Here is a 22,895-nt window from a genome sequence, read left to right on the forward strand (position 1 = left end):
CACCACCATCGCCGGCTGCCCATCCCACGCACACACCACTCTATATGTTAAAAGCTTACCCCTAACGTCTCCTCTGTACCCACTTCCAGGCACCTAAAAACTGTGCCTTATCGTGTTAACCATTTCAGTCCTGGGAAAAATCCTCTGCCTATCTACATGATCAATACTTCTCATCGTCTTATACACCTCTATCAGGTCACCTCTCGTCCACCGTCGCTCCAAGGAGAAAAGGCCCAGTTCACTCAACTTCTTCTTATAATGCGTGCTCCCCAATCCAGGCAACATCCTTGTAAATCTCCTCTGCACCCTTTCTATAGTTTCCACAAGTTAAATCCTAAATTTTATTGTTCTCTCTGTAACAGTACTCATTCAGAACACTTACTCAAATTTTAACACTGAAATTGGGATCTCCTGTTGTCCAAATGATTGATCTTTCTTCTCCCAGCCCCTGGCATTTCAGTCTTGCGATAGACTGAAATGTCAATGGAATTATTTTGGACGTATAGAAGTGCTGTTGGTGAAATTGAATTTCCTGTCCTTTGCCTGATATGACCCGCTTATTGCACTTTTTCTGTGCTTTACAATTTTGAAGAGCCGGCAGTTATTTTTCAAATAATTTTTGGATATATTCTCTCTTGAATGATTTCATCACAGTCTCAGAACTGTTGTGCACCCATGATTTACTGAAGTGAAATGCAAGTTTGGGGCTTCCGTCGTGCTGCTTGACTGGCTGTTTCCTGCTGAAGTTTTGCTGCTTTCTCTGACAGATCCTCCTGGAGGCGGTCCGTGGCCAAGACTACCGGAGCGATGTTGCTGTGGATGACATTTCCTTTCACGTAGGATGCTGTGGAGGTGGGTCTGTTGTACTCGGCGCTTGCTTTCACTGTAACAATACTAATAGCGGCACTTATTTAATTCAACAAAATTGCATTGCTCCTGTCATGCTGTGGTTGTCTTTTGGTTTTCCATGCTTTAGTCAACTAGAAATGTGAGATGATGTGATTCTGTTATAAAGGTTAATCTGTTCTGCGTCTGTACTATTTTATTCCTGCAGAGGGTTGTGGAACGACAACAACTACGAGCACCTCAACTACAGCCAGTACCACAACGCCCGCCCTTACAGGTATGGGAATGCAATGTGTATGTGATGTGGAATCTTTGTGGTGCGGTTTATATTGGAGGTTTCCAGAATGGTAGAAATTCCTGGGAGAGAAGGAGGCCTCTCAGCCCATCGCAGGCATGCCATGCTAAAGTAGTACCTTGTAGTCTTTTGCTTCTTGTAGTTTTCCATCTTAATAATTCTGCTTAAACAAGTTCATCTGCATACTTGGTGAGTTGTCAACATTTGGAGGGAATTGTGTCTGCATGGACCGCTGTTCTGAGGTCTTCATTTTCTGAGCACTAATGTTCACGTTTTGGGTGAAAAGAAAATTCCTTGTCTCCTCTCACTCTACCCTCAATTTCCTCAACTCTCCCTCTCCAGAGATGATTATGCCATCTGTTAATTGAGTTGTTAATCTAAACATTATCATCTGCATTGAGTTATCAGTCCCATGAATCTCTTTGGTAAAGAATGCAAATGGTCATAGTCTGATCCTGAGAAGATCCATGCAAATCGCCAGTACATTCAGAAACATAGAAACATAGAAAATAGGTGCAGGAGTAGGCTGTTCAGCCCTTCGAGCCTGCACCGCCATTCAGTATGATCATGGCTGATCATCCAACTCAGAACCCTGTACCTGCTTTCTCTCCATACCCCCTGATCCCTTTAGCCACAAGGGCTGACTAACCCTCCACATCGTCAAGGATACCTTCAAAAGTCTGTACCTGAAAGAGTTGGCATCTATTGATAAGCCATCAGGGCATGCCTCCCCATTACTGCCATTGGGAAAGAGATAGAAGAGATGGAAGATCCACACTCGGATTTGAGGAACAGCTTCTATCGTTCTGCCGTAATATTTCCGAACAGTCCGTGTATGCTACCTCACATTTCCCCTTCTGTTTATTTATTTATTTTCTGCTTCTAACTTGCAGTAATTTGGAATGTGTTGTGCTCTATTCCTTACAGTAAACAACAAACTTCACGAAGTATGTCAGTAATAACAAGAGTAATTCTGACTATTTTGATGTTTTCAGAGTCTTCCTGCATAGTACAAGGAGATCCTCACTATATGACCTTTGATGGCCAAGCTCACGACTTTATGGGAACGTGCACGTACACCTTATCAAAACTGTGCAGTACCAACAGCAGTCTGCCCTATTTCAAAGTTGAAGCTGCAAATGAGCACAGAGGCGGTAACCCGTACGTGTCTTACGTGAGACAAGTCAACGTTGAGGTTTCCAATCACAGAATCACGCTCGGGAAGGGGCGTGTGGTAAAGGTAAGGGCTGGATGTGCTAAGTGTCTTTTGTCAGGTGCATTGCAAGGTCTGCAGAAGAATCAATTGATGAATGATTTGGATGCTTGCAGGTTGATGGGGAGGAGGCAGTGCTACCTGTTGCAGTCAGCCCGGGTGTTGTTGTCACTCTGTCTGGGCAGTACGTCGTCATTGCCACTAGTTTTGGATTGCGAGTGAAGTTTAATGGCAGGCATCGAGCTGAGGTGACTCTCCCGAGTCTCTTCAAAGGCAAGGTGTGTGGAATGTGTGGAAACTATAATGAAGACAGAAGGGATGATTTTCTGAATCCAGATGGAATAATGGAACCTGATTCAGTCAGCTTGGGCAACAGCTGGCAGTCTGGAAATGACACAAGGTACAGTGTGACTGGCAGCAAGCTGCTGGCAACTTTTCCATTCGGTTGGAAACTAACTGTCCAGTTTCCAATCTCCATCGTTATGCTCTTTGAGTTTTGATTTAGCTGGAAGTAATTGTGATTTGGGATGCTGCTGTTTCCCCAGGTGTACTCCTGATGTTGGCATCAGACCAAATTGCAGTAAGGATGAAAAGCGTATCATCGAAAGTGAATATTACTGTGGGATAATCAAGGATGCAGACGGTCCTTTCAAAGGGTGCCATTCGAGAGTCGACCCGGAAGCTTATTTTGCTGACTGTGTGTACGACCTTTGTGCGTTAGGCATGGAGCAGGAGGCTCTGTGCAGCAGTTTGGAGTCGTACGGAGATGCATGCCAGTCAGAGGGAGCGAGTGTGGATCCCTGGAGGAATGAGAGCTTCTGCCGTAAGTGCTTGAGAGTATAGTGCCAGACCTTTCAGTGAGACTCAGTGGAGATAGAGAGCAGTGAGAAGTGTTTGATGGAAGGAATGTCAGATGAAAGTAACGTGTAACCTTATGGATTCCGTTCACAGCTGTAAAGTGTGGAGCGAATAGCCATTATGAGCAGTGCGGCTCAGCTTGCCCAGCCACCTGTGTGAGTCCGAGTGCTCCATCGCGCTGCTTGCAACCTTGCGTGGAAGGCTGTGTGTGTGACAGTGGTTACCTTCTCTACAATGACCGATGTGTGCCAGAGGATAAGTGTGGTTGCTGGTATGAAGGAAAGCACTACCCAGTGGGCTCTGAACTCTGGACAGATGATACCTGCTCAAGAAAATGTAGATGTCCTTCTGCAGGCAGTAATATGGTGTGCAGGGATTCAACGTGTTCTACAGGTTCATACTGTGGAGTTGTAAACGGCGTCCCCGGTTGCTACCCATACACGTACGGTATCTGCAGAGTGCATAATGATCCGCATTACAACACCTTTGACAAAGCCACCCTCCACTTTATGGGCAGCTGTACGTACACAATCGCCAAGTCGTGTGGAAATTCCTCCTCCCTTCCGTACTTCAACATTGAAACAAAGAATGAAAATCGTGGCAACGCAAGAGTATCTTACGTTCAGAAAGTTCATGTAACTGTTCACGGCCACAGTGTTTGGATTGTGAAGCGGGAACGTCGGCGGGTGTTGGTAAGTCTCTTACTGTAAGTCTAAATCTGCTAAAGTACAGCTCTCTCCACGAAAAATCATTTGACATGGAAACACTTGATCGGTAAAGCACTTTGCTTGTAACTGGAGATGCGAGTAAGTGAGAAGGGATGCGCAGTGCGACGGAAATGAGTCTAATTAAAGCGGCATTGAGAGCTTTTTATCCTCAGCTGAAGTGGGGCTCTGAACGCAGGTGAGTGTGTACGGATGTGATGGCTAAGATCATTAGACATGCCTGAAGGGCTTGAGAGGAGTACGGTGCAAATGGTTGTTTTGTTTCTCCAGGGCTGCGGCCCCATACAGTCTGTATGATGCAGTATTTCGTCTTGTGCACAGGTTGATGACGTGTGGGAGACCTTACCTGTTGGGCGTGGCGAAGGTGGCCTGAGTGTGAGAAGGAGCGGAAGATACGTGGTGCTGACAACTGATTTCGGCCTGTACGTTTCTTACGACACTGATCATTCCGTGGAAGTGAAGGTGCCCAGTACGTACTTTAATCGGGTTTGTGGTATGTGCGGTAACTACAATGGAATACGGCAGGATGACTACATGAAAGCTGATGGAACGCAAGCTAAGGATGACAACGAACTGGGAAATAGCTGGAAGGTGCCACCTGACGAGCCAGGTTGCGACCCCGTCGAGCCAGAAGAGTGTAAGCCCGCAGATGAGGAGCGCTATCGAGGTGATGATTTCTGTGGTCTGATCACCAGTCAACAGGGGCCATTTGTAAACTGCCACTCTGTGATCAACACCAATGGTTTCTTTGAAAGTTGTGTTGTTGAACTGTGCTTGACCGGAGGAGACGAAGGAGCTCTGTGTAATGCCCTGCAGATCTACTCAGATGCCTGCCAGAGAGCAGGAGTGACCATTGTGCCATGGAGGAACTCGACTTTCTGTGGTACGTATGAGTTGTCTCCTGCAAATGCTGTTGGAGTAATACACTGGATTCCGGTTCATTGAGACACCCGGGACCAGTGCATTTTGGCTTAATTAAGTGAATGCCCCCAATCAGCCAAAGGGTCATGGAAATAATTAAAAGTTATTAAAAAAAAAAGACAAACTGCTGTTTAACCGATCAACAAATTATCTACATCCATGATGAAGATGGCAGAATTTGTCATCAAATCACCATCAGTTAAAATCGATACTTGTTACCGGATGGAAGTCCGAGAAGAGTTTATTCAGCAAATTATGTATTTAAAAGAAATACAGAGCAAATTGGAAACCATCCAGTACTACTACAGTACACTAAATCAATGTATTAGTTCCCAATAGTTATCGATAGAGGAATCACTCAGTAGACGCTGCCATTTAATGAAGGAGATCAGTGCAGACACCGGTTGTTGATTGTACTGCCTTCATACAGTGCTTTAGCCAATTGCATGCCTCAAAACTCCACTTTTATTGTAACGTTTAAGGCGTTTGCTGAGACACTCAAGTTGTTTGTAGTTCTTAATTTGTTGAAGTAGTGAGATCATTTCCTTTTCAATCCCAGCCTTTTCTGGCATCTCCAAGCCTGACTGCCTGAAACCGCAGTGAGCAAGAGAGTTCTGAGTTGTCTTGCTGCTTATTTCTCACCAATTATCAGTGACAAAGATCAGAAGCACATTCAACTGACACTATTTGAAAACTCTTCGCTGTAAGCACAGTGTAGTGTCCAACGGCCACACGTGTCCACCCGGCTGACACAAGTTCATGGGTTCCCAACATTCTTTATGTCGTGGTCCCTTACCATTTTCCAAGCAGACCGCGTACCACAGGTTGTGACCCCCCGCGCAAGTTATACATTATTTGTCAGAAGTCTACTGGCCCGACGAGGCGATACGGTGTCCCAAACAAACGAAAGGAATGAGGGCTATTTTATGGATTAGATTTTGTTGCTTAAGAGTTGTTCCAAATAAGCAGCTGCCCTGATTAACTGATGGTCCAATTAACCGGAATCCGATGTACTTAGCAGTGTTCGGAGCTGTACGACATCGTGTCAGAGAATTGCCATTTGTGAAGCTTGAGTTGAAGTGTAAACAGTTTTGTTGCTTCTCTGCTGCTTTCAGGTATGGTGTGTGAAGCCAACAGCCATTATAACGCATGCGCTAGCGCTTGTCCAGCCACTTGCACTGACCGCTTTGCTTCGGGGAACTGCAGTGAGCCTTGTGTGGAGGACTGTGAGTGTAACCATGGCTTTGTCCTGAGTGGAAGCTCGTGCGTGTCTGTGGAGAACTGTGGTTGCACGCACAAGAACAAATACTACGAGGTAAGTTGGAAGTGTTTGTGGTACACTTTGGTTTCTATGGAAAGAAGGTTCTGTTTCCCATCAGAGCACATAGCACTTTTGGAAATAAACCTTGCCGTTTGTGTGCCAGAAAGGTGCAATGTTCTGGGAAGACGGATGTCGAGAAAGGTGCCGCTGCACTGGCAATGACCGAATCGTGTGCGAGCCAGCAACTTGTGGACCGGGAGAAATCTGCAAAGTGCAGGGTGGCAATTTGGGATGTTACGGCGCTGACACTGCCATTTGCCACATCTATGGCGACCCGCACTACACAACATTTGATGGGAAGCTGTACCATTTCCAGGGTGCCTGCAATTACACGGTGACCGAGACTTGTGGAAATACATCTGTCCAATTTTCTGTGACGAGTAGGAATGAGCACCGAGGTAGTCCGAGCTGGACTGCCATTAACTCGGTGAGCGTGCGCCTGCACAACCTCCACATTGCATTGCGGAAAAATAGGGACGTTTATGTGAGTATTATATACTGGAAAGAGTATAATTTTCAGCATTGACATGACGTTGTCAAGCAACAGTTGGGTTGTTTGTGATTTTCTGGAAGCTAACTCTGTAATGCTTTGTTTAGGTGGATGGAGTGAGGGTGTATCTCCCTGTGACACCCATTGCTTCGGTAAGACTGTCGCTGGTAGGGTCATATGTTGTGCTCCAGACCGACTTTGGTCTTCAGGTGAAGTTTGACGGAGATCATCAACTGGTGGTAGTTGTGGACGAGAGATACAAAGGACAGCTGTGTGGCTTGTGTGGAACCTACACCAATGACCAACTGGATGACTTCCTGAAACCTGATGGAATACTAGCCTTGGATTCAAACCAATTTGGGAACAGTTGGACAGTTACTGACGATGACTGGCCGTGAGTATTGCTGTGTGTGATTTACGTGAAGAAAAACTAGCAAAATGTCTCCACAAGTCCTGAAAAGTGTTGCAGCAAGTGGCAATGTTGCGTGAATCTAAGCAATGTTGGGGCAAGGAAGCAATATCAAGGAGATAATTCGAATCAGCACGAGTGTATTATTCTTTTGAACGACAAGGGCACACAGGGGAGAAATGTAAAGATATTTCCAGTGTTGATTTCAGGATGTCTTTCAGTCTTTTCAGTTGTGTAACGGAGTCATGTTGTTTCTTGTGTATTCTGATGGCATGGTGTATTTTTCTCTCAAGCCCTGCCCGTAGCCTTCCAAGCTTCTTTCTGTTTTGGAGAGGACTGAATGGGATAAATTAAATTTGAGAAGAGTGAGAGGTTGTTTCTGTTGCACAGGTGTAACCAAACAGCTCCACTTCCACCTCCATGCGAGCCAGCAGCAAGCGAAGAGGCAGAGAGATACTGTAAAATAGTCTTGGCTAACCCTGGTCCATTTGAAGAGTGCCACTGGCATATCCCACCTCAACTCTACTTTGAGAGCTGCGTCTACGATCATTGTGTGACTGGCGGAGACTCTGTTCAGATGTGCAACATGCTGGAGTCTTATGCTTCAGCTTGTGAAGCAGCTGGTGTTGCGCTGGGAGACTGGAGGCAGCAGAGTGGCTGTCCTCAGAAAAGTAAGTCCAAACTCTGAATCTATTCCTCTGTTTTACTTCTGCATGTGGTGAATGGAGAAACCCAGTTAAGAGACAAAAGTCATTTTCCATCGGAAACCCAAGCTTTTTGCTGCCCAATCAGCTCCATGCAAGTTGCTTTGCAGCGAGTTGGGCAAAGGGATTCTAGTAGTTTACATGTTGTCCCCCACTGATGAATGAAGGATTGTTTTTGAGAAAGGTATTCAAGAGTTAATACTCTTAATGTTTGAAGTTCCTGATGCAAGCTGAGGCTTTTGCCATCAGTGACGTTTCTGGGACTGCATCATGCCACGATGTAATAGACCGGTAAAAGTTGCGCAATATCTCCTGAAGGAGCCTTCCGGCTCAGTGTACAGAAACCCGAGTACTTTGCAGCAAGTAGCAAGTCCTTCAAGCTGACAATGGCATCTGAATAAACATCTCTGCTGACTGGCACTGAAGTCTGATTAACAGGGAACGTAATTTGTTCTTCCTTTCCCTCTAGATTTTGAGTGATAGCCTGTCCTCATTAATTGTCTTTTCTTTTTGAATCTTTTTATTATTGTTATATTATTCAAAAATAACACAAATACATCAAAGTAACAATACTTACAATGCCTGAAAGAAAAAAAAAGAAATTATCTTAAAGATCGAAAATTTTGTGAATATAAAATAGCTCTACTTATTTGGAAATGACCTCCAGTCCAGCAGATTACCTGAAGAGTCTTTGTGCCTTCTTTAAAACACTAATCAAGTCCAGCATGTCAAGCTCACAAAATGGAGAATTGAGTATCTTCACAAAATGGCAGCCTCCGTCCCCCAAGTACATGGCAAGAACAAAGACTGCTTCCACTGTCCTTGATTCATTTGAATTCACTGATTTGAAGATTGTCATTAAGGTTCCACTTCTAATTTTCTCCAAACTAAGACATAGCATCACTTGAGAAGCAGCATTGTGACAAAGTAGGAGCTGATATATCCTTCCACTTCAACAAAATGGCCCTCCTTGCTATCAATGTAACAAATGCAATAACATGTTGGTTAGACACAGAAATACCATGGATATTTTGAGGAATTATTCCAAAAAGCACAGTCAAGTTATTAGGTTGCAGGTTAACTCCGAGTGTTTTAGAAATTGTCGAGAAGATGACTTCCAGAACTGTTCCAGTATAGACCATGACCAGAACACATGTGTCAATGTAGCTATCTCAGTTTTACATCAATAACTATCAACATTGGGAAATATTTCAGAGAGTCTCTCCTTGGTCAAATGGTAATGATGTTCAATCTTAAATAAAGGACTCTTATCCCATTGTAATAATAAATGATAAATTAAAAGTCTTAATCCTCTGGTGCCTCCCGTAAAGTACGGTACTGAGCGACTGTACAGTGTCTTGATTCAATAGTAAGGTGTTGAATATTTTCAATAGTTGTTGAGAGTATTCCGATGAATGTCTGTCTTTCTGAACTCGGCAGGTTGTCCACTGGATTGTAACTTTGACAAAGACCTGTGCCATTGGGCCCAATCCAAGAGCGATACGTTGGACTGGACACGCAACAGAGGGCCGACACCATCATATAACACAGGACCAAGTTTTGACCACACCACAGCAGGTAGGTGATGTGAGATTGCTGCTCAGCCACTGTGCACCTGATTTCTATTGGAAGAATAAACCTTCTTGTGTTTGCAGGTGGTTACTACATCTACATTGAAGGCAACGATGGCCAACCAGGAGACCGAGCCCATCTGGTCAGTGTTCCATGTGCGGAGAGAGGAGCTCACTGCATGCGATTCTGGTACCACATGTATGGAGTAGGTCAGCGCATGGCTTTGAATGTTTACCAGATTGAAAGCGGAACAGCAGTGCTGAAGTGGTCTGATTCAGGAAATAAGGGAAACCGATGGATTGAAGGACAGGTTGACCTTGACCTGTCTGGAGGTTCTCAGGTAGGCTGCGTGGATAATATTCAAGAAGTCACTGAAATGATTTTTTAATTCATACAAGTCCAGGTAAATAAACCATAATGGAGACACCATGTACCCAATGGTGTTTGCATTGGGTGAAAATGATTGCAAAATTTTAGTGCATTTCCCACACTGTCCAAAGTTGATGAGTTTGCAGATATTCTTAATGCTGCACGCCACTGTTCTCTTTCCTCTCCCCTTGCAATCAACGAGTTTTAGTCCATCAAAATTTGTAGACCTATCAACCAGTGATCCACTTTAGGGAATTCCCGACACAGCTCTTAATTAATTGAAACCTTGCACTTTATTGTCTATACGCAAATATGAATGCATCTTTTTACTGCAGAAACACAGAAAACCTACAGATTTCTGCAGAAACACAGAAAACCTACAGCACAATACAGCCCCTCGACCCACAATGCTGTGCCGAACATGTACTTATTTTCGAAATTACCTCCGGTGACCTATCTATTTCTCAACTCCATTTACGTATCAGGAGTCTCTAAAAGACCCTATTGTATCCAGCTCCACCACCATCGCCGGCTGCCCATTCCACGCACACACCACTCTATATGTTAAAAGCTTACCCCTAACGTCTCCTCTGTACCCACTTCCAGGCACCTAAAAACTGTGCCTTATCGTGTTAGCCATTTCAGTCCTGGGAAAAATCCTCTGCCTATCTACATGATCAATACTTCTCATCGTCTTATACACCTCTATCAGGTCACCTCTCGTCCACCGTCGCTCCAAGGAGAAAAGGCCCAGTTCACTCAACTTCTTCTTATAATGCGTGCTCCCCAATCCAGGCAACATCCTTGTAAATCTCCTCTGCACCCTTTCTATAGTTTCCACAAGTTAAATCCTAAATTTTATTGTTCTCTCTGTAACAGTACTCATTCAGAACACTTACTCAAATTTTAACACTGAAATTGGGATCTCCTGTTGTCCAAATGATTGATCTTTCTTCTCCCAGCCCCTGGCATTTCAGTCTTGCGATAGACTGAAATGTCAATGGAATTATTTTGGACGTATAGAAGTGCTGTTGGTGAAATTGAATTTCCTGTCCTTTGCCTGATATGACCCGCTTATTGCACTTTTTCTGTGCTTTACAATTTTGAAGAGCCGGCAGTTATTTTTCAAATAATTTTTGGATATATTCTCTCTTGAATGATTTCATCACAGTCTCAGAACTGTTGTGCACCCATGATTTACTGAAGTGAAATGCAAGTTTGGGGCTTCCGTCGTGCTGCTTGACTGGCTGTTTCCTGCTGAAGTTTTGCTGCTTTCTCTGACAGATCCTCCTGGAGGCGGTCCGTGGCCAAGACTACCGGAGCGATGTTGCTGTGGATGACATTTCCTTTCACGTAGGATGCTGTGGAGGTGGGTCTGTTGTACTCGGCGCTTGCTTTCACTGTAACAATACTAATAGCGGCACTTATTTAATTCAACAAAATTGCATTGCTCCTGTCATGCTGTGGTTGTCTTTTGGTTTTCCATGCTTTAGTCAACTAGAAATGTGAGATGATGTGATTCTGTTATAAAGGTTAATCTGTTCTGCGTCTGTACTATTTTATTCCTGCAGAGGGTTGTGGAACGACAACAACTACGAGCACCTCAACTACAGCCAGTACCACAACGCCCGCCCTTACAGGTATGGGAATGCAATGTGTATGTGATGTGGAATCTTTGTGGTGCGGTTTATATTGGAGGTTTCCAGAATGGTAGAAATTCCTGGGAGAGAAGGAGGCCTCTCAGCCCATCGCAGGCATGCCATGCTAAAGTAGTACCTTGTAGTCTTTTGCTTCTTGTAGTTTTCCATCTTAATAATTCTGCTTAAACAAGTTCATCTGCATACTTGGTGAGTTGTCAACATTTGGAGGGAATTGTGTCTGCATGGACCGCTGTTCTGAGGTCTTCATTTTCTGAGCACTAATGTTCACGTTTTGGGTGAAAAGAAAATTCCTTGTCTCCTCTCACTCTACCCTCAATTTCCTCAACTCTCCCTCTCCAGAGATGATTATGCCATCTGTTAATTGAGTTGTTAATCTAAACATTATCATCTGCATTGAGTTATCAGTCCCATGAATCTCTTTGGTAAAGAATGCAAATGGTCATAGTCTGATCCTGAGAAGATCCATGCAAATCGCCAGTACATTCAGAAACATAGAAACATAGAAAATAGGTGCAGGAGTAGGCTGTTCAGCCCTTCGAGCCTGCACCGCCATTCAGTATGATCATGGCTGATCATCCAACTCAGAACCCTGTACCTGCTTTCTCTCCATACCCCCTGATCCCTTTAGCCACAAGGGCTGACTAACCCTCCACATCGTCAAGGATACCTTCAAAAGTCTGTACCTGAAAGAGTTGGCATCTATTGATAAGCCATCAGGGCATGCCTCCCCATTACTGCCATTGGGAAAGAGATAGAAGAGATGGAAGATCCACACTCGGATTTGAGGAACAGCTTCTATCGTTCTGCCGTAATATTTCCGAACAGTCCGTGTATGCTACCTCACATTTCCCCTTCTGTTTATTTATTTATTTTCTGCTTCTAACTTGCAGTAATTTGGAATGTGTTGTGCTCTATTCCTTACAGTAAACAACAAACTTCACGAAGTATGTCAGTAATAACAAGAGTAATTCTGACTATTTTGATGTTTTCAGAGTCTTCCTGCATAGTACAAGGAGATCCTCACTATATGACCTTTGATGGCCAAGCTCACGACTTTATGGGAACGTGCACGTACACCTTATCAAAACTGTGCAGTACCAACAGCAGTCTGCCCTATTTCAAAGTTGAAGCTGCAAATGAGCACAGAGGCGGTAACCCGTACGTGTCTTACGTGAGACAAGTCAACGTTGAGGTTTCCAATCACAGAATCACGCTCGGGAAGGGGCGTGTGGTAAAGGTAAGGGCTGGATGTGCTAAGTGTCTTTTGTCAGGTGCATTGCAAGGTCTGCAGAAGAATCAATTGATGAATGATTTGGATGCTTGCAGGTTGATGGGGAAGAGGCAGTGCTACCTGTTGCAGTCAGCCCGGGTGTTGTTGTCACTCTGTCTGGGCAGTACGTCGTCATTGCCACTAGTTTTGGATTGCGAGTGAAGTTTAATGGCAGGCATCGAGCTGAGGTGACTCTCCCGAGTCTCTTCAAAGGCAAGGTGTGTGGAATGTGTGGAAACTATAATGAAGACAGAAGGGATGATTTTCTGAATCCAGATGGAATAATGGAACCTGATTCAGTCAGCTTGGGCAACAGCTGGCAGTCTGGAAATGACACAAGGTACAGTGTGACTGGCAGCAAGCTGCTGGCAACTTTTCCATTCGGTTGGAAACTAACTGTCCAGTTTCCAATCCCCATCGTTATGCTCTTTGAGTTTTGATTTAGCTGGAAGTAATTGTGATTTGGGATGCTGCTGTTTCCCCAGGTGTACTCCTGATGTTGGCATCAGACCAAATTGCAGTAAGGATGAAAAGCGTATCATCGAAAGTGAATATTACTGTGGGATAATCAAGGATGCAGACGGTCCTTTCAAAGGGTGCCATTCGAGAGTCGACCCGGAAGCTTATTTTGCTGACTGTGTGTACGACCTTTGTGCGTTAGGCATGGAGCAGGAGGCTCTGTGCAGCAGTTTGGAGTCGTACGGAGATGCATGCCAGTCAGAGGGAGCGAGTGTGGATCCCTGGAGGAATGAGAGCTTCTGCCGTAAGTGCTTGAGAGTATAGTGCCAGACCTTTCAGTGAGACTCAGTGGAGATAGAGAGCAGTGAGAAGTGTTTGATGGAAGGAATGTCAGATGAAAGTAACGTGTAACCTTATGGATTCCGTTCACAGCTGTAAAGTGTGGAGCGAATAGCCATTATGAGCAGTGCGGCTCAGCTTGCCCAGCCACCTGTGTGAGTCCGAGTGCTCCATCGCGCTGCTTGCAACCTTGCGTGGAAGGCTGTGTGTGTGACAGTGGTTACCTTCTCTACAATGACCGATGTGTGCCAGAGGATAAGTGTGGTTGCTGGTATGAAGGAAAGCACTACCCAGTGGGCTCTGAACTCTGGACAGATGATACCTGCTCAAGAAAATGTAGATGTCCTTCTGCAGGCAGTAATATGGTGTGCAGGGATTCAACGTGTTCTACAGGTTCATACTGTGGAGTTGTAAACGGCGTCCCCGGTTGCTACCCATACACGTACGGTATCTGCAGAGTGCATAATGATCCGCATTACAACACCTTTGACAAAGCCACCCTCCACTTTATGGGCAGCTGTACGTACACAATCGCCAAGTCGTGTGGAAATTCCTCCTCCCTTCCGTACTTCAACATTGAAACAAAGAATGAAAATCGTGGCAACGCAAGAGTATCTTACGTTCAGAAAGTTCATGTAACTGTTCACGGCCACAGTGTTTGGATTGTGAAGCGGGAACGTCGGCGGGTGTTGGTAAGTCTCTTACTGTAAGTCTAAATCTGCTAAAGTACAGCTCTCTCCACGAAAAATCATTTGACATGGAAACACTTGATCGGTAAAGCACTTTGCTTGTAACTGGAGATGCGAGTAAGTGAGAAGGGATGCGCAGTGCGACGGAAATGAGTCTAATTAAAGCGGCATTGAGAGCTTTTTATCCTCAGCTGAAGTGGGGCTCTGAACGCAGGTGAGTGTGTACGGATGTGATGGCTAAGATCATTAGACATGCCTGAAGGGCTTGAGAGGAGTACGGTGCAAATGGTTGTTTTGTTTCTCCAGGGCTGCGGCCCCATACAGTCTGTATGATGCAGTATTTCGTCTTGTGCACAGGTTGATGACGTGTGGGAGACCTTACCTGTTGGGCGTGGCGAAGGTGGCCTGAGTGTGAGAAGGAGCGGAAGATACGTGGTGCTGACAACTGATTTCGGCCTGTACGTTTCTTACGACACTGATCATTCCGTGGAAGTGAAGGTGCCCAGTACGTACTTTAATCGGGTTTGTGGTATGTGCGGTAACTACAATGGAATACGGCAGGATGACTACATGAAAGCTGATGGAACGCAAGCTAAGGATGACAACGAACTGGGAAATAGCTGGAAGGTGCCACCTGACGAGCCAGGTTGCGACCCCGTCGAGCCAGAAGAGTGTAAGCCCGCAGATGAGGAGCGCTATCGAGGTGATGATTTCTGTGGTCTGATCACCAGTCAACAGGGGCCATTTGTAAACTGCCACTCTGTGATCAACACCAATGGTTTCTTTGAAAGTTGTGTTGTTGAACTGTGCTTGACCGGAGGAGACGAAGGAGCACTGTGTAATGCCCTGCAGATCTACTCAGATGCCTGCCAGAGAGCAGGAGTGACCATTGTGCCATGGAGGAACTCGACTTTCTGTGGTACGTATGAGTTGTCTCCTGCAAATGCTGTTGGAGTAATACACTGGATTCCGGTTCATTGAGACACCCGGGACCAGTGCATTGTGGCTTAATTAAGTGAATGCCCCCAATCAGCCAAAGGGTCATGGAAATAATTAAAAGTTATTAAAAAAAAGACAAACTGCTGTTTAACCGATCAACAAATTATCTACATCCATGATGAAGATGGCAGAATTTGTCATCAAATCACCATCAGTTAAAATCGATACTTGTTACCGGATGGAAGTCCGAGAAGAGTTTATTCAGCAAATTATGTATTTAAAAGAAATACAGAGCAAATTGGAAACCATCCAGTACTACTACAGTAGACTAAATCAATGTATTAGTTCCCAATAGTTATCGATAGAGTAATCACTCAGTAGACGCTGCCATTTAATGAAGGAGATCAGTGCAGACACCGGTTGTTGATTGTACTGCCTTCATACAGTGCTTTAGCCAATTGCATGCCTCAAAACTTCACTTTTATTGTAACGTTTAAGGCGTTTGCTGAGACACTCAAGTTGTTTGTAGTTCTTAATTTGTTGAAGTACTGAGATCATTTCCTTTTCAATCCCAGCCTTTTCTGGCATCTCCAAGCCTGACTGCCTGAAACCGCCGTGAGCAAGAGAGTTCTGAATTGTCTTGCTGCTTATTTCTCAGAATTTATCAGTGACAAAGATCAGAAGCACATTCAACTGACACTATTTGAAAACTCTTCGCTGTAAGCACAGTGTAGTGTCCAACGGCCACACGTGTCCACGCGGCTGACACAAGTTCATGGGCTCCCAACCTTCTTTATGTCGTGGTCCCTTACCATTTTCCAAGCAGACCGCGTACCACAGGTTGTGACCCCCCGCGCAAGTTATACATTATTTGTCAGAAGTCTACTGGCCCGACGAGGCGATACGGTGTCCCAAACAAACGAAAGGAATGAGGGCTATTTTCTGGATTAGATTTTGTTGCTTAAGAGTTGTTCCAAATAAGCAGCTGCCCTGATTAACTGATGGTCCAATTAACCGGAATCCGATGTACTTAGCAGTGTTCGGAGCTGTATGACATCGTGTCAGAGAATTGCCATTTGTGAAGCTTGAGTTGAAGTGTAAACAGTTTTGTTGCTTCTCTGCTGCTTTCAGGTATGGTGTGTGAAGCCAACAGCCATTATAACGCATGCGCTAGCGCTTGTCCAGCCACTTGCACTGACCGCTTTGCTTCGGGGAACTGCAGTGAGCCTTGTGTGGAGGACTGTGAGTGTAACCATGGCTTTGTCCTGAGTGGAAGCTCGTGCGTGTCTGTGGAGAACTGTGGTTGCACGCACAAGAACAAATACTACGAGGTAAGTTGGAAGTGTTTGTGGTACACTTTGGTTTCTATGGAAAGAAGGTTCTGTTTCCCATCAGAGCACATAGCACTTTTGGAAATAAACCTTGCCGTTTGTGTGCCAGAAAGGTGCAATGTTCTGGGAAGACGGATGTCGAGAAAGGTGCCGCTGCACTGGCAATGACCGAATCGTGTGCGAGCCAGCAACTTGTGGACCGGGAGAAATCTGCAAAGTGCAGGGTGGCAATTTGGGATGTTACGGCGCTGACACTGCCATTTGCCACATCTATGGCGACCCGCACTACACAACATTTGATGGGAAGCTGTACCATTTCCAGGGTGCCTGCAATTACACGGTGACCGAGACTTGTGGAAATACATCTGTCCAATTTTCTGTGACGAGTAGGAATGAGCACCGAGGTAGTCCGAGCTGGACTGCCATTAACTCGGTGAGCGTGCGCCTGCACAACCTCCACATTGCATTGCGGAAAAATAGGGACGTTTATGTGAGTATTATATACTGGAAAGAGTATAATTTTCAGCATTGACATGACGTTGTCAAGCAACAGTTGGGTTGTTTGTGATTTTCTGGAAGCTAACTCTGTAATGCTTTGTTTAGGTGGATGGAGTGAGGGTGTATCTCCCTGTGACACCCATTGCTTCGGTAAGACTGTCGCTGCTAGGGTCATATGTTGTGCTCCAGACCGACTTTGGTCTTCAGGTGAAGTTTGACGGAGATCATCAACTGGTGGTAGTTGTGGACGAGAGATACAAAGGACAGCTGTGTGGCTTGTGTGGAACCTACACCAATGACCAACTGGATGACTTCCTGAAACCTGATGGAATACTAGCCTTGGATTCAAACCAATTTGGGAACAGTTGGACAGTTACTGACGATGACTGGCCGTGAGTATTGCTGTGTGTGATTTACGTGAAGAAAAACTAGCAAAATGTCTCCACAAGTCCTGAAAAGTGTTGCAGCAAGTGGCAATGTTGCGTGAATCTAAGCAATGTTGGGGCAAGGAAGCAATATCAAGGAGATAATTCGAATCAGCACGAGTGTATTATTCTTTTGAACGACAAGGGCACACAGGGGAGAAATGTAAAGATATTTCCAGTGTTGATTTCAGGATGTCTTTCAGTCTTTTCAGTTGTGTAACGGAGTCATGTTGTTTCTTGTGTATTCTGATGGCATGGTGTATTTTTCTCTCAAGCCCTGCCCGTAGCCTTCCAAGCTTCTTTCTGTTTTGGAGAGGACTGAATGGGATAAATTAAATTTGAGAAGAGTGAGAGGTTGTTTCTGTTGCACAGGTGTAACCAAACAGCTCCACTTCCACCTCCATGCGAGCCAGCAGCAAGCGAAGAGGCAGAGAGATACTGTAAAATAGTCTTGGCTAACCCTGGTCCATTTGAAGAGTGCCACTGGCATATCCCACCTCAACTCTACTTTGAGAGCTGCGTCTACGATCATTGTGTGACTGGCGGAGACTCTGTTCAGATGTGCAACATGCTGGAGTCTTATGCTTCAGCTTGTGAAGCAGCTGGTGTTGCGCTGGGAGACTGGAGGCAGCAGAGTGGCTGTCCTCAGAAAAGTAAGTCCAAACTCTGAATCTATTCCTCTGTTATACTTCTGCATGTGGTGAATGGAGAAACCCAGTTAAGAGACAAAAGTCATTTTCCATCGGAAACCCAAGCTTTTTGCTGCCCAATCAGCTCCATGCAAGTTGCTTTGCAGAGAGTTGGGCAAAGGGATTCTAGTAGTTTACATGTTGTCCCCCACTGATGAATGAAGGATTGTTTTTGAGAAAGGTATTCAAGAGTTAATACTCTTAATGTTTGAAGTTCCTGATGCAAGCTGAGGCTTTTGCCATCAGTGACGTTTCTGGGACTGCATCATGCCACGATGTAATAGACCGGTAAAAGTTGCGCAATATCTCCTGAAGGAGCCTTCCGGCTCAGTGTACAGAAACCCGAGTACTTTGCAGCAAGTAGCAAGTCCTTCAAGCTGACAATGGCATCTGAATAAACATCTCTGCTGACTGGCACTGAAGTCTGATTAACAGGGAACGTAATTTGTTCTTCCTTTCCCTCTAGATTTTGAGTGATAGCCTGTCCTCATTAATTGTCTTTTCTTTTTGAATCTTTTTATTATTGTTATATTATTCAAAAATAACACAAATACATCAAAGTAACAATACTTACAATGCCTGAAAGAAAAAAAAAGAAATTATCTTAAAGATCGAAAATTTTGTGAATATAAAATAGCTCTACTAAGAGAAAAGTGTGGGGAAAACCATTAGGAGTGCAACCCCGGAGCCATGCGTCATGCAAAAAGCTTCTAAAAATAAACATCAAACCGCCAGCAAGAAAGAAAAATATATCAAAAAAACTTACAATTAGATGATGGAGAAGATCTATCAATGAGCTCAAATGATACTAGCGAGCAAATGAGACCCATCATTTCTCAAAATCAAATAAAGTTTCAAAGGTTCCACTTCTAATTTTCTCCAAACTAAGACATAGCATCACTTGAGAAGCAGCATTGTGACAAAGTAGGAGCTGATATATCCTTCCACTTCAACAAAATGGCCCTCCTTGCTATCAATGTAACAAATGCAATAACATGTTGGTTAGACACAGAAATACCATGGATATTTTGAGGAATTATTCCAAAAAGCACAGTCAAGTTATTAGGTTGCAGGTTAACTCCGAGTGTTTTAGAAATTGTCGAGAAGATGACTTCCAGAACTGTTCCAGTATAGACCATGACCAGAACACATGTGTCAATGTAGCTATCTCAGTTTTACATCAATAACTATCAACATTGGGAAATATTTCAGAGAGTCTCTCCTTGGTCAAATGGTAATGATGTTCAATCTTAAATAAAGGACTCTTATCCCATTGTAATAATAAATGATAAATTAAAAGTCTTAATCCTCTGGTGCCTCCCGTAAAGTACGGTACTGAGCGACTGTACAGTGTCTTGATTCAATAGTAAGGTGTTGAATATTTTCAATAGTTGTTGAGAGTATTCCGATGAATGTCTGTCTTTCTGAACTCGGCAGGTTGTCCACTGGATTGTAACTTTGACAAAGACCTGTGCCATTGGGCCCAATCCAAGAGCGATACGTTGGACTGGACACGCAACAGAGGGCCGACACCATCATATAACACAGGACCAAGTTTTGACCACACCACAGCAGGTAGGTGATGTGAGATTGCTGCTCAGCCACTGTGCACCTGATTTCTATTGGAAGAATAAACCTTCTTGTGTTTGCAGGTGGTTACTACATCTACATTGAAGGCAACGATGGCCAACCAGGAGACCGAGCCCATCTGGTCAGTGTTCCATGTGCGGAGAGAGGAGCTCACTGCATGCGATTCTGGTACCACATGTATGGAGTAGGTCAGCGCATGGCTTTGAATGTTTACCAGATTGAAAGCGGAACAGCAGTGCTGAAGTGGTCTGATTCAGGAAATAAGGGAAACCGATGGATTGAAGGACAGGTTGACCTTGACCTGTCTGGAGGTTCTCAGGTAGGCTGCGTGGATAATATTCAAGAAGTCACTGAAATGATTTTTTAATTCATACAAGTCCAGGTAAATAAACCATAATGGAGACACCATGTACCCAATGGTGTTTGCATTGGGTGAAAATGATTGCAAAATTTTAGTGCATTTCCCACACTGTCCAAAGTTGATGAGTTTGCAGATATTCTTAATGCTGCACGCCACTGTTCTCTTTCCTCTCCCCTTGCAATCAACGAGTTTTAGTCCATCAAAATTTGTAGACCTATCAACCAGTGATCCACTTTAGGGAATTCCCGACACAGCTCTTAATTAATTGAAACCTTGCACTTTATTGTCTATACGCAAATATGAATGCATCTTTTTACTGCAGAAACACAGAAAACCTACAGATTTCTGCAGAAACACAGAAAACCTACAGCACAATACAGCCCCTCGACCCACAATGCTGTGCCGAACATGTACTTATTTTCGAAATTACCTCCGGTGACCTATCTATTTCTCAACTCCATTTACGTATCAGGAGTCTCTAAAAGACCCTATTGTATCCAGCTCCACCACCATCGCCGGCTGCCCATTCCACGCACACACCACTCTATATGTTAAAAGCTTACCCCTAACGTCTCCTCTGTACCCACTTCCAGGCACCTAAAAACTGTGCCTTATCGTGTTAGCCATTTCAGTCCTGGGAAAAATCCTCTGCCTATCTACATGATCAATACTTCTCATCGTCTTATACACCTCTATCAGGTCACCTCTCGTCCACCGTCGCTCCAAGGAGAAAAGGCCCAGTTCACTCAACTTCTTCTTATAATGCGTGCTCCCCAATCCAGGCAACATCCTTGTAAATCTCCTCTGCACCCTTTCTATAGTTTCCACAAGTTAAATCCTAAATTTTATTGTTCTCTCTGTAACAGTACTCATTCAGAACACTTACTCAAATTTTAACACTGAAATTGGGATCTCCTGTTGTCCAAATGATTGATCTTTCTTCTCCCAGCCCCTGGCATTTCAGTCTTGCGATAGACTGAAATGTCAATGGAATTATTTTGGACGTATAGAAGTGCTGTTGGTGAAATTGAATTTCCTGTCCTTTGCCTGATATGACCCGCTTATTGCACTTTTTCTGTGCTTTACAATTTTGAAGAGCCGGCAGTTATTTTTCAAATAATTTTTGGATATATTCTCTCTTGAATGATTTCATCACAGTCTCAGAACTGTTGTGCACCCATGATTTACTGAAGTGAAATGCAAGTTTGGGGCTTCTGTCGTGCTGCTTGACTGGCTGTTTCCTGCTGAAGTTTTGCTGCTTTCTCTGACAGATCCTCCTGGAGGCGGTCCGTGGCCAAGACTACCGGAGCGATGTTGCTGTGGATGACATTTCCTTTCACGTAGGATGCTGTGGAGGTGGGTCTGTTGTACTCGGCGCTTGCTTTCACTGTAACAATACTAATAGCGGCACTTATTTAATTCAACAAAATTGCATTGCTCCTGTCATGCTGTGGTTGTCTTTTGGTTTTCCATGCTTTAGTCAACTAGAAATGTGAGATGATGTGATTCTGTTATAAAGGTTAATCTGTTCTGCGTCTGTACTATTTTATTCCTGCAGAGGGTTGTGGAACGACAACAACTACGAGCACCTCAACTACAGCCAGTACCACAACGCCCGCCCTTACAGGTATGGGAATGCAATGTGTATGTGATGTGGAATCTTTGTGGTGCGGTTTATATTGGAGGTTTCCAGAATGGTAGAAATTCCTGGGAGAGAAGGAGGCCTCTCAGCCCATCGCAGGCATGCCATGCTAAAGTAGTACCTTGTAGTCTTTTGCTTCTTGTAGTTTTCCATCTTAATAATTCTGCTTAAACAAGTTCATCTGCATACTTGGTGAGTTGTCAACATTTGGAGGGAATTGTGTCTGCATGGACCGCTGTTCTGAGGTCTTCATTTTCTGAGCACTAATGTTCACGTTTTGGGTGAAAAGAAAATTCCTTGTCTCCTCTCACTCTACCCTCAATTTCCTCAACTCTCCCTCTCCAGAGATGATTATGCCATCTGTTAATTGAGTTGTTAATCTAAACATTATCATCTGCATTGAGTTATCAGTCCCATGAATCTCTTTGGTAAAGAATGCAAATGGTCATAGTCTGATCCTGAGAAGATCCATACAAATCGCCAGTACATTCAGAAACATAGAAACATAGAAAATAGGTGCAGGAGTAGGCTGTTCAGTCCTTCGAGCCTGCACCGCCATTCAGTATGATCATGGCTGATCATCCAACTCAGAACCCTGTACCTGCTTTCTCTCCATACCCCCTGATCCCTTTAGCCACAAGGGCTGACTAACCCTCCACATCGTCAAGGATACCTTCAAAAGTCTGTACCTGAAAGAGTTGGCATCTATTGATAAGCCATCAGGGCATGCCTCCCCATTACTGCCATTGGGAAAGAGATAGAAGAGATGGAAGATCCACACTCGGATTTGAGGAACAGCTTCTATCGTTCTGCCGTAATATTTCCGAACAGTCCGTGTATGCTACCTCACATTTCCCCTTCTGTTTATTTATTTATTTTCTGCTTCTAACTTGCAGTAATTTGGAATGTGTTGTGCTCTATTCCTTACAGTAAACAACAAACTTCACGAAGTATGTCAGTAATAACAAGAGTAATTCTGACTATTTTGATGTTTTCAGAGTCTTCCTGCATAGTACAAGGAGATCCTCACTATATGACCTTTGATGGCCAAGCTCACGACTTTATGGGAACGTGCACGTACACCTTATCAAAACTGTGCAGTACCAACAGCAGTCTGCCCTATTTCAAAGTTGAAGCTGCAAATGAGCACAGAGGCGGTAACCCGTACGTGTCTTACGTGAGACAAGTCAACGTTGAGGTTTCCAATCACAGAATCACGCTCGGGAAGGGGCGTGTGGTAAAGGTAAGGGCTGGATGTGCTAAGTGTCTTTTGTCAGGT

The 22,895-nt window shown here is 44.3% G+C and overlaps 1 protein-coding gene across 1 annotated transcript in view; it reads left to right on the top strand.

Moving 5' to 3' along the window:
• The window catches only part of LOC132402895 (uncharacterized), a 75,647-nt gene that overhangs the window by 37,864 nt on the left and 14,888 nt on the right, over positions 1 to 22,895 (top strand). The window contains exons 49-77 of the mRNA XM_059985968.1: positions 768 to 852; positions 1,055 to 1,123; positions 2,137 to 2,381; positions 2,471 to 2,754; positions 2,900 to 3,177; positions 3,306 to 3,904; positions 4,259 to 4,820; positions 5,974 to 6,173; positions 6,283 to 6,663; positions 6,777 to 7,063; positions 7,469 to 7,749; positions 9,223 to 9,360; positions 9,438 to 9,694; positions 11,008 to 11,092; positions 11,295 to 11,363; positions 12,377 to 12,621; positions 12,711 to 12,994; positions 13,140 to 13,417; positions 13,546 to 14,144; positions 14,499 to 15,060; positions 16,212 to 16,411; positions 16,521 to 16,901; positions 17,015 to 17,301; positions 17,707 to 17,987; positions 19,461 to 19,598; positions 19,676 to 19,932; positions 21,246 to 21,330; positions 21,533 to 21,601; positions 22,615 to 22,859. Coding sequence (XP_059841951.1) covers positions 768 to 852; positions 1,055 to 1,123; positions 2,137 to 2,381; positions 2,471 to 2,754; positions 2,900 to 3,177; positions 3,306 to 3,904; positions 4,259 to 4,820; positions 5,974 to 6,173; positions 6,283 to 6,663; positions 6,777 to 7,063; positions 7,469 to 7,749; positions 9,223 to 9,360; positions 9,438 to 9,694; positions 11,008 to 11,092; positions 11,295 to 11,363; positions 12,377 to 12,621; positions 12,711 to 12,994; positions 13,140 to 13,417; positions 13,546 to 14,144; positions 14,499 to 15,060; positions 16,212 to 16,411; positions 16,521 to 16,901; positions 17,015 to 17,301; positions 17,707 to 17,987; positions 19,461 to 19,598; positions 19,676 to 19,932; positions 21,246 to 21,330; positions 21,533 to 21,601; positions 22,615 to 22,859 — 7,731 coding nt within the window. The remainder of the gene's footprint in view (positions 1 to 767; positions 853 to 1,054; positions 1,124 to 2,136; positions 2,382 to 2,470; positions 2,755 to 2,899; positions 3,178 to 3,305; positions 3,905 to 4,258; positions 4,821 to 5,973; positions 6,174 to 6,282; positions 6,664 to 6,776; positions 7,064 to 7,468; positions 7,750 to 9,222; positions 9,361 to 9,437; positions 9,695 to 11,007; positions 11,093 to 11,294; positions 11,364 to 12,376; positions 12,622 to 12,710; positions 12,995 to 13,139; positions 13,418 to 13,545; positions 14,145 to 14,498; positions 15,061 to 16,211; positions 16,412 to 16,520; positions 16,902 to 17,014; positions 17,302 to 17,706; positions 17,988 to 19,460; positions 19,599 to 19,675; positions 19,933 to 21,245; positions 21,331 to 21,532; positions 21,602 to 22,614; positions 22,860 to 22,895) is intronic.

This window comes from Hypanus sabinus, chromosome 2 (assembly GCF_030144855.1).
Source record: "Hypanus sabinus isolate sHypSab1 chromosome 2, sHypSab1.hap1, whole genome shotgun sequence".
Taxonomy (NCBI): Eukaryota; Metazoa; Chordata; class Chondrichthyes; order Myliobatiformes; family Dasyatidae; genus Hypanus; species Hypanus sabinus.